The sequence below is a fragment of the Echinococcus granulosus genome (assembly GCF_000524195.1).
Source record: "Echinococcus granulosus chromosome Unknown EG_S00039, whole genome shotgun sequence".
Classification (NCBI taxonomy): domain Eukaryota; kingdom Metazoa; phylum Platyhelminthes; class Cestoda; order Cyclophyllidea; family Taeniidae; genus Echinococcus; species Echinococcus granulosus.
In genome coordinates this window covers 316,273-328,030 of record NW_020170419.1, presented here as the reverse complement: position 1 = coordinate 328,030, position 11,758 = coordinate 316,273, and the positions used below count along the sequence as shown (strand labels likewise).

The 11,758-nt window shown below is 38.7% G+C and overlaps 2 protein-coding genes across 2 annotated transcripts in view; one reads left to right on the top strand and one right to left on the bottom strand. All coding sequences in view use genetic code 11, as the record gives it.

Annotated features, from left to right (window-relative positions):
* Positions 1 to 585: 585 nt before the first annotated feature.
* Positions 586 to 4,086, top strand: EGR_05375 (hypothetical protein; the record flags this gene model as incomplete). The annotated part of the gene is made up of 3 exons (XM_024494624.1): positions 586 to 634; positions 687 to 770; positions 3,986 to 4,086. 3 exons carry the CDS (start codon positions 586 to 588, stop codon positions 4,084 to 4,086), a joined length of 234 nt encoding a protein of 77 aa, XP_024350951.1.
* A 5,677-nt stretch (positions 4,087 to 9,763) lies between these two features.
* The window catches only part of EGR_05374 (Aromatic-L-amino-acid decarboxylase), a gene marked incomplete at both ends in the record, with an annotated part of 2,803 nt that continues 808 nt past the window's right edge, over positions 9,764 to 11,758 (bottom strand). The window contains 2 exons of the mRNA XM_024494623.1: positions 9,764 to 9,979; positions 11,605 to 11,718. Coding sequence (XP_024350950.1) covers positions 9,764 to 9,979; positions 11,605 to 11,718 — 330 coding nt within the window. The remainder of the gene's footprint in view (positions 9,980 to 11,604; positions 11,719 to 11,758) is intronic.

Below are 11,758 nucleotides of genomic sequence, written 5' to 3'. Positions count from 1 at the left end.
CATAGCAATTCATCACATTGTGGATCATTAGGCATTACCAGGGCTATGACCCGTCATTCACATGGTCAAACGACCTTCCTTTCTTTCCAAATTTGGATTAATTTGTAGTTTATGAAAAAATTGACTGCTGTATGGGCTATTTGCACAATGGTTGCTTAGAAGTGGAGATGCAGGGCACGTGTTTACGCGACTTTGAAGGGGCCATTATAAATTGTAGACACGAAGTACTCACTTTTACGAGGAGAACGAACCATGCTTATTTTGTAAAATGTGGTATTTTATATCAAAGAGTTCCACCTGGACAATGCATATGCTTGTGCTCTGAACAACTAACCACACTGCTTTTAGCAGAATATGAACAAAGCCATGCCTTTATCCAGTAAATCCAAAAATTTCACGTCCTCAGTGTGCAGTAAAATTAAGTGCCTCTACTTTCATTGTTCTGTAATTAGTACTGAAATCATTACTAGGACTTTATATTCAGTGGCCATAAGTTTCTTTTTGTAGGCTACCATCTTGGAAGCACTTTATCAATCATTTTAACAAAAAATTAATCCAGCAATTAATACAGGTTTATCAAGCCCAATGTCCAGCAGCGGCGTTCTCAATGTCCCTATTACAGTCATTGATGGACGTGAGTCAAAATTTTGTATTTGTTACCACCGCTTTTACCATTTCTCTGGAAGAAAGATGGTATATGTGCCCACAGTGCGAAAAAACGTTTTTGCAGAGCAGCGACTTAAGGCGCCACATTTCGGACGTCCATGAGAGTGAGTCAACCCATCGCTATTTTTATTACCAGTCATTGTGTGCATTTATTGAGCAAAATTGGAGGTCTGACTATTCTTTGGAACATTGCGGAAAGAAAACAATAATCTACTAACCTTTCAATTTTTGATAGGACACGATGAAGATGCTGGCATTTTGATAGGTCATTTATACGAGGCAATTTAAGCTGCCATATTTTTTATTTCACGGAATCCTGCCAACTATTCTTCATTTCTGGCCTTACGTCTTCCTTGAATTCTTGCTGTTGTTTGGCTTTACTACACTGCGATACGGTAGAACATTTAGCTGCCAGCATTACAAAATATCTTTTACGAGACGTAGCACATTAAACAACCGGATTTGGTAAAGCTTGGAACCGAAACATTTTAAAATTTACTAGCAATTGCAAATTTGTTTGACTGATATTCAAAGGCGTCTTTTGTTTACTGTCTTCCTAATTCTTTCAGATAGGAGGCTATTCACCTGTCATCAATGTGATAAATCCTTCGCTCAGCAAGGCACTTTAAGCAGACACATCTCTGCAGTTCATGAGGGAAAGTTACTTAATGCCTTAAAAACAATCCTGATTAATTTTTCAAGTACATACTTTACCTGCTTTGTTTTACTTTTCTTAGTGAGAGGACGGTTTAGTTGCCAGTATTGCAATAAGTCCTTCTGGTACCATTGCGACTTAATCAGGCATATTACTGCGACTCATGGAGTTCAGCTAAATAATTCTTAGGCGTATGTATTGTGGTTTTAAATTTTTTACCTGCTATTGAACAGAATGTCTCAATCACCGTTGTTATATTTTCAACGGCTTCGTTTAATGAGGTTATACTGTACTTAATTTAATAAGTTTTGCAGAAGCAGAAACCTTCCTCCAAGCCATCATTTCAAAATTTTGTCTACACGACGTGATAGTTTGCACACTTATGGGACAGTCGCCAATAGATCCCAGCCGTAGAATTGTCCTTGATCTGGAGAAACCTCCTAATCATTATTTGATAATCAAGTGGCTGAACGTACAATTGTTGGCGACGTTTAACAAATTAGTGGATATTTTAAAACAGTTTACAAGTGAAGATTTGATGCGGCGCAAAACTAGCGCATATATTCATGTAGCATTGCACTATGCCATTTTTTTCACTAAGATGAGCTCTCATCCCGTAGTGTTTTGATTATTGTTGTATCTTGCGTAGCGATATATTTTGTATTTTTATGACTTGTAGGATTCCAGGGCCAGTAGAACTCAGTGCACTTACATTTCTCTTGGCCTCTCTCGCTGTCCCTAGCTTATTCTGCAGTATCTGCCTTTCACATTCTTCTCTTAACCAAATTTGTATTATGTGCAAAAGTACATACGCATTCACATACACACTTCCATGCCAATAAATAATAAATGCTGCTGTACTCTAATTTCATTCACTCGACTTTATATCCTTTCTGGATAAATCAGGGAGCTGATATAATTCAGTGCATCTGATCCGCATGAGTTAGAACTGGCACCAATAGCTACGAGGCCAAGCTTAGAAGGAGACTTAGGAAGGCTATAGGTAATACATCAGATATCATTTATCACATCAACAAATGTCGCAATGTAGTAAAGCATCAGTTTGTTCTACTGACAATGCAAGACATGGTCAAAATCGGTTAGGATCCGCCGTAGTCGCTATGGCCAAAATGTTTGGCCTTCATTCATGTGACTTAGAAACATTTAAGACACTGGTGAAGAGAATAAAGTGGATATGAAGAAACAGAAGTCTGACCTGTGAGTGTTCGACTCTGACGTGAAACGCATGAAGGCATCATAGTTGGTTAGGGGCTGCTTCTTTTTTTGGATCAGATGTCTCACCTACCGTAACTGTCATCTATGTATTTGGTGGTAAGTCATGCTCTGACTTACTCGTACACTTCTCCTTCTACTGTTACATAGCATTGCCTTTAAAACACATCTCTGCCTCCTGTTAGGTTCTCTCACCTTGACATCCCACGCACTTACAACCACTTTACCCTCTCCAGTATCACTCTTCACCGATGCCATTTTGGCTGCTTTTATTCAGCATTCACTACCTATATCTGTTTTTTATCATTTACTTGCTCTTTTACAGTATTCCATCAATTACAGTCATTCTTAATGCAGTAGATCACATTTAATGCAGATTACACAACCCCATTTACTAATGACCATGTCATGTCACATTTCATTCTACTACCCCTTCTTTTTACCTTAAATCCTATTTACTTGTTCTCTCTGCCCATAAAACTCTCCAGAGCAAAGGTGAACTTATCGGTTGCATTTGCGTTTGTACTGTAGCCGAATTTTTACTTACACATCATATATGTACATCCTTTGTCCTTTTAGACGGTCTATTTACCTAGCCCATTAAATAAAATGGTAAGAATGCACACAAATCCACTGGTTATTAGCCCAAGTTTATTTTCTGTTTGACTGTGTGTGTAGCTTCAAGTGAAATATACTTTGGTTAGGTCCATATCTTGGCCCTTTAGTCATTTCAAGTGGTGCATCATGGAAGCAGATAGAACTACTTACTTCCCCTACTACTCCTCAGTAGTTGGTCAAAGTTTACCACATCGGATACATCTATTCATTAATTCTGAATGTAGTAGTCTATCAAACCTAAATTCATCTACCTGCACGCTCTTAGTGGTTCATATGCTCACCTTTTTTATTTTTATACACTTAATGAACATCTGACTTTCCACTCCTCTCTTATTCATCCATTTATCCATTAAGCATCTATCAAACCATCTATTGAATATTTATTTGTCCTCCTTCTTCCAACTATATACAAAACCGTCCATCTCTCTGGAGTTGACTGGACTTTCAGATCCTGCCTTATAATCACCCATATATCAAGTTCGAAACAACGAATCTCATATTCACGCATTTCCCCATCCCGATCTCCTAATCACCTTTGGGTCAATCAGTGCTGTTGTCACTAAATTGTTCGTTCTTTCACAACAGACGCGTGAATGAAGGGAGGATCTAGCAAATCCAAACGGTGACACTGATGCAGGTGGCTTATCTTCCACCTTGAACTCGCAGATGTTGATGTAAGTGTGAAGATTTCCCTTTCTCAAGTTAATTTCAGTCACACCACACAGCTGATTCTGTTGTTGACAGTTGTCTGAGTGAACATTCTCTAATGTTTACTCACATGCTAGCTGCTGACTCCCACTTTTCCCTGTGTAGATCGTGTCCCTGCTTCTGGAGTTTGCCATCAACATCAAGATCTACAGCGCACGGAAATTGGTGGTGGAGGCAGTGGTGCTGCCTTGGAGGATTGTCACTAGACTTCAAGGCGGCTGACACCGCTGTGGAAAAGAAACTAAGACTGCCGTTTTCGAGAAATTGACTAACATTTCATCCACTAAGAAATGCAGGGGCTCCACTTGCTACTTTGCGGCTTCCATTGAAAAAGAAGTACTATATATCACAACAAAAGGAGGATATGGATCTACCTGCTAGTGAGCATGATACCCTGCTGGATAGTTTTTGAGCAAAGGTTAAACGAATTAAGGGTTGAATGCATTCAAAAAACATCAGTGGTGAATTGGTCTTTACTTTGAACAATCAAAGCAACTAATAGCAAAATCGTCATTTATAGGACAAGATTAAACATTATATGATTAAAAATGCAAACAAAAACAAGGTGCGGTGGTTTACTTTCCCTTTTGCTTTTCCATTCTCAACATTTCGCCACATTTAGAGAATGCAAAAGGTGCCTAAAAATTAGTAAATTTTACTATAGCCATTTAAGAAGTGGACACATTAATTATATGGACAAAAATTTTGACTTTGCTTTACCTACGAAAATTTACAAAAATGCCAGCATATATGATGCTGATTTAAATCAAAGCTATAACCGTGTAATCAGCAAAGATGGGAAAGTTACTATTATATGCAGCAATTTGATTCACATAGCACTAAGAGCTGTGCGTCAACATAAAAAATTTGTTGTTCTATTCGAAGCTCTAGTACCTCCAGCATTCCATCGAGGCAGACAGGTTTCTACTTGAAATGAAAGAAGCATTTAAATTTTGTTTATTTGCCTGAGCACTAAAGCTGAAATCATGTTCGAAGGCAAAATCAGCCGTCTTACGAAAGAGATTCTTTGTCTTAAAGAACCCGTCTTATCTGCAGAAGGCATCAAATACAATTAAAGAAAAGCGACAATGACTCTTAAGAATTAGATCACTGCTTAGCTGAATGCATGAAAAAAATACTGCAAGATTTCATCATCACTTCTGATTGAATATGTCACTCGTGGATGTTTATTCGCGTTTAAGAAGAGGAATTGTAGAAGTAAATAAATCTCAGCAACAGCTGTGATAAGGTAACCAGTGTGGATATGCACAGAAATTTATTTTGATAATCTGATCAGCTACTAATATTAAAAGGAGTCAGTAGCACACGAAATGAAATTGCACTTTTTATTAGGCTAAAGTAACCAAAGCTAATCGCGTACGTGAGAAATTCAACCAATTTGAATCTACAAAAAACTAGCATGGGCAAGTTTCTACAGCAAAATATAAAAAGGAATAGATTTTGAGTGTCTATGATATCAGCAAAGCTAACTCGGGAAGATTTGTGGCAACTACTTATAATTAATAATGAGATTATGAGGCAGACTGAATCAAGTCTGTTAGATACTTTTGGCTTCATTAAAAACAATTTTGCGCGAGTGGATATTTAAAAATTGGGAAGGGTATTTATTTTGTCAAAAAGTAAAAATCCAGGATTTTTGTACTTAGAAGCACAAATCACCTGTTAAAATCGTCAATGTGGTCCTTCCCTTGCTCCATGCATCCATCTTTGCCAGCTTTCTTTATCATTTAAGGTTGTAGTTGGCATTCAATTTTTATCTCAATGCTCATTTACACACCTCGTTTTGCTCAGTAAACCTCACGCTGACTTATGCTATGGGTCAATTTGTGCATGGTTGTAGTGGAACGTGTCAAGTCATACACATTTTCTAATTTTCATATCGCTTACACCAAATTAGAGGATAGGCAGTTTCATGTTTCAAAAAAGGTTTCCAATGATGTAAAAGGAAAATGTGGAAATTTAAGAGCACACTTAAACGTAGTTTAACATTTTGCGAACGACAGACATCCAGTCTCCCTTGTTATTTTATGTTCCCAAAACGCAGGAATTATTTGACCATTCCGAGGACAATATTTTCTCAGACAAGATGATCCCACGCAATTGTCCTATTCAAGGTCTCACTGCAAACTCATTTGATAATCCAGATACTCTTTAGCGTAATCCGAATTTCTTTCATTCGTGTAACTGCCCATAGCTACTGTGTATCTATCCACATCAGACTGCCATCCAATTTCACCCAACACACCAACGCACAGGTCTCAAAAATATAGTTGACCACCTCTATTTTAGGGATTTTGATGGCCAAATTCGCAATGCCGAGGCTGGCTTTGGCTGGATGGATAAAACATCCTCCAGCTTGACTGTCTGGTTCCACACGTGACCAAAGTCAACCGCAAAATAAACATCTGCTATTGTCCCAATGAAGCAAGGCAGAACGAGCAAATTAGGGAGCAACTACAGGTCTGACCAGTCGTCTAGTGCGCTACTTGTGTCAGCCCACCTATTTTGTAATTCAATGAATGGATCAATGCGTCTTTATTCTGCAATGATACGATGCTCATCTAAACGCTGCAGTATTTAGAATGCTGTCACGGCTAATACTGTTTCAATACTATTTAAGCAGCCTACACTTGTGCTATCTGCCCTGAGGTTCCACGTTTATGCACAATGCGAGTCAGACTAAAGCCTAAATGCAGTACAATCCTATAGAAATCGAGCATTTTGCTTTACAGATCATTCCATACCTACTCATGTACTTCTTAACTGACAAAATTCATGTGTACCGTTTGCGAAACGAAACTTGATTAAATTCGCCAAAGCATAGATCATTTTACATTTCATTCGCATTATAAATTCTATCAGTTGAGTCTTGAGAAAGGGGTAAGAGACATCATATTTATCTCTTTAATATGCTAATATTCTGGAAGATTTCTCGATCAAGTTAATACTGGATGTGTTGCACTATAGGGAACCGATTAAATGCCGTGAGATGGACCGAAGTAACTCCATACGCAAACAAAGTCCTGAGTTCAAATATCAAAACTACTGTTTCTTGTGAAAAGTGATGAAAGTGTGGGAATTGTTCTGCATTAAACAGCCTACATTTGCCAGAAACCAAAAGCGACAAGTGCCACATTAAAAGTGAATTACAATCGACGTGGCAAATTTGTGACTTATTTGGTTGCGTTTGAATTGCACAAGGCATTACCGCAATCAGTGTGTTAAAAAAGGAGGAAATCCAGGAGCAGAAATGTGCCAAAATGGGTATGCTTTGAGCCTTGATCAACTTTTGATTGTACTGGCTACAGCCAATTAGGAGTCCCGTACACCAAACTTTACGTTTCCTGTTCTTCTTTAGCAAAGCAGCCTTGTAGTTTATGTTGCGGTTCTTGCTACCGTCTTTTAATATACTCCCTATGAAAGATTGTCCTTACATCCACTATTCACGCTTGACTCAATATGCCTAAATTTAAATGCTGCATTTTTTCTTGGTTGCACCTCAAATGAGCTTATTCACCGACGCATTGACACATTGTTGCGTAATGGATGCGTGGCCTGATGATTAGATGGTAGGCCCTCAATGTCAGTTAGTAGTCGAACATAATTTTATCATTCCCATCACCATCCGTTTTAAGGGGGAGGCTCGTCAATATTACTATTATCACGAGTCAGAATTAGTGAAAGCCTCGTCTGCTGCATCAAGTCCAGATGGCGCTGAAATGCATACAAAGGAAACACGGTTGACGGAAGAATATGCGATGTTACACATTAACAGCGGACCACAGCACCAGATTTTAAGCTTCTCTCTATTCCCATCAGGGCATACAGCTGAATGATTTTTTTAAGAAATTGACTTAGTTTAAGTGACTACAATATTCTACCTATCGGCCTACTTGAAGTGTACACATATAGTTTTCACTTGATATGCCGAAATGACCAGGCTACTAGCTGCAACGATATGGGAATGCTGCATACACATACACCCATTTATAGGCCCATTTAAGCTGTGTGTTTTAACAAGTTGATCTGCTGCTTGCCTAAAAAACCGCCACACTAACGTGTATTTCAGAGTATATGCAGGTAAATGCTGTTAAAATTTCGAAAGACACGCTTTTAATTAAGCGCTATTTTTACTAAATGAAACTGGTTAAGTGAACCTGATCCAATAAAGTACTTTTTGTGCAACATTTTGATGTGCACATACTTCTATTATCTTGTGTTTCTGCTGAATGCTTTGGCGACTCGAAAATAATGTAAGAGATTTATGCAACTTGATTCCTATTGTGTTCTGCGCCGATTCCATCTCAAAGTGCTGATTCAGTAGTAGAACTATTTAGGCTTAAACGCCAAATCAATTGATGCCAAGTCTCTCCCTTCTGGTAAGGATATGTGAGCAAGTGGATGTGTATGACGGGCTATTATTATGTTCATGGTCGTTGTTAAGCGATGATAAATGGAAGATTTTGCTGCTATTTTGGTTATGCAGGTCATTAATAAAATTAATAATTCAATAGCTTTTAGAATTGGGATGACCTAATGGTCGTCACGGTAGCGGCGGAGACACAGTGACACTTGCTTACAAATTCTAGCCATTCAGCGATTACGCTGAGTTGGAGTGTTTGGGGTTTTTATCTTTGCAAGCAGTTCTTCCTCCACTGTTTACTTATCAGTAGCTGCAAGATCATTCCTGAAATAGTTGAATTAGTTAAATTAAAATTTTAAAGTTCATGTGTGGTTGACTGCGGACACTTGTCTCCAGCATTTAATTACTTATTGCTATTTTCTCTCAGATAAATTTTTCACTGCTCTGTTGCTTGAGCCATCTGTCCTAGGAAATGTAAACCGGATCGCTGGTGACTTTATTTCTTTAGCACCTTTGAAACGAGACCTTGCTATCAATTCTCCGTTAAATGCAGATCCGCTGCATTGGTTAATTTTTCTAAAATGCATCCTAAATTGCTATTTTTATATAATAGAGCCAAGTTAAAATGCAAAACACTTATAAATTGCCAGCAAGTTTTATGTGTGATCAAAGCCTCAGGAACGCTGTCCAACATTGAAATGTGATTGGGTAAGTTGACTAGAGAAATTACGGAAGCGCAGCACTGCGCTTTGAGAGATCCTTTTCATGCATCATTAAATTATTTCAGTGCAACGGCAACATAAATTATTAATGTGCATGCTATAGGGCCAAAAAGCGACATTTGAAAGTCACAAATACTCTGCCGTTGTGGGCATAGGATCTAAATTGCATGAGACAAATTTGTTTACTGGAAGCTAGTGTAAACATCGGTGACTCGTGACAAGAGACGTCCAAACTTCCTGTTAAGTCTGAAAATAGTTCCGTCACTTATTCAAGTGCCCTTAGGACAAACATTCACGGTTACGCCTAATTGTGGCCATTTCACTGAAATGTGGAGAACCGGTTACAGTTGAAGAGAAGCCAGTGGCCTCCCATTTCCGAGGAAGTTTCTTGCCACGGACAAATAACGCTGATTAGATTGACATTGTGATTATTAAACTTTGTATGATTTTACCAAGGCAACCCATTGGAACCACCCACACTTTCATGCCCACTTCGCAATGGCAAATTCCTATCCACGGCAATATCTTCCATAATGGCTGATTCAAGTAATTTTTCCTGTGAGCTCGAAGTTTTCGATCATTCGAAGGCTTTGAAAAGGGAGAAGATTCCGGAGACCTACACTTATAATGGAACAGTGCTCCCTAAAATGGAAAGACAATGAAATTAGTTGATGGCCAGAGTGCAAATTAATGCAACCACTAGCTACATAATTTATAAATAAAAGAATATATTAGTTGGAGCCATGACCATCTCTACGTCGATGATAAAGCAAATCTCTACAACCTCAAGCACTTGATGACTTGTTCTGGGGTAACTTGATTTCTGTACACATGAACAAAGGAGGTCAAAGCACTTGCCCGAACCAATCCGTAGCAAGAGGGTTTTGATAAAGCCTCATATTTTATGTCGCCTGGATGATCCGGGATGCACTTTTCAGTCACCTCGTTACAAGCTGCCATCATCGTCACAATGGCCTGCTCGCTACAGGTCGTCTAATGTGACAAAAGTAAGGAAAGTGACAGAACTTGTAAACATTGCTAAAATAAAAGAAGCTCGGTAATTGTTTAATACAATTTAGTGCAAAGATACGGCTAGACTGCTCTTAGATTAGTAAAGAAATGAGTGAAGTTTTTGGCACAGAACATCACAAATGTCAAATATATGGGACTGTTTACACGCATCAGTCTACGGGCTCGATAGGCTTTAGCGCGTTCACTTAGAAAACTATCCGTAATTTAGAACTTTTATAGCGAAAAGCAATGGTTGAAACCAAAAGAAGCGGCTTGAGCCTCCTTACTTGATGAACTGAGTTAAACTGACATCTAAAGCTGCAAAAAATGGCTTTTCATGCCACTTGTCGCATAGCGTTGGGAAAAGATGAGTATGCGACGGCAGAACACACAATTGCGAAAAATTTTATTTACAATACAACCTTCCGTAATTTTTGACATTTCAAGTGATGAGAGAATCAATTTGTGTTTGTATAAACTGGGAAGATGAAATCGTGGAAGCTAGTAGGCAACTGGGTATTACACACTATGCAGTGGATAACACGCTAACAGACGGATTGACTGACTGAGTGACAGGCCCATAATGAGTAGCGGCCTTTGCCTTGACACTTTTGCTAAGCAAACGAGCAAACTGTTAGTAGCTGGATACGGACTGTAGAAAGGAGGGACGGTAATTACCCCAATAACACCACCTCCACCACTGGTGCTGTGAAGGTAGAAATCAGGAAGGTCAAGCCAAATGGTCATAACCACCTTAAGTTCTGTGATAACTGGAGAAAAAGGTAATTCAGTCATGCATTAGTATCGTTTACTACAAACAATAAGAATGGAAATCAAAAGTAAATCACAAATAACTTGAGTTTAGACATGTTTTCCCAATAATCTCGCGTCATAGCTTCATCGACTGTCATTCATAGGGCTGTAGATATATGCATTGCTCAAACCCACATCACTGGTCTTTTTACAAATAAATCGGCTGTTCCACTTGAGTTTTGATGAACGCATTGCGGATTTTAAACTGTTCATTCCTCCAGATTGTGACTGGGTGAAGCTAGTCGATTGGATCATCCCTCTGAAGACGGCTTGTCAGTACTCCTGATTTTAGACCTGATAATTTTCTCGTATATAATTATGAGGGGAAAATTAGGCTTCATGAAGAGTATAATCGCTAGAAGTGAGCAATTTTCATTTTCCCTTCGTCTTTGGCGGCATTCGAGTCCGGTTATTTGGAAGTCAGTTCAGCCTCGTAGGACGGCTTTCATGCTAGCTACACAGAAATTGCATAATATGCTACGAATGAGGCATTTGCTCCTCCCCTCATCTCATCTCATCTCTTATAAAAAGCAAACTGAAGCAATCGCTTTAGCACCACTTATGCATACTGAAAAGAGAATCGACTTGCATGTGGGTAACCAACAACTTTAGCTAAACTTTTTTAGAAACATAAGTCGCAAATTAGAGTTGGTTACTGATTTTGGACCATGTCTAGTGCGGTATACCCTCTTGTAAAAGAGATAACGAGATTAGCTATGTTGGCCCAACCCCATTGAGCGATGCAAGCTAAATAAGCAAAAGTAGTAAAAAACTGATGAACACAAAATACGGACCCACGTAAAACCGATTCCTTCCATGCCACTGTTGACGATATTAGCAAACATAGCTGGATAGGAATTTGTCATTGCGACGTAGGCATGAATGTGTGGGTGGTTCCAATGGGCTACCTTAATAAAATCAAAAAAATTAGCAATCACAACAACAATG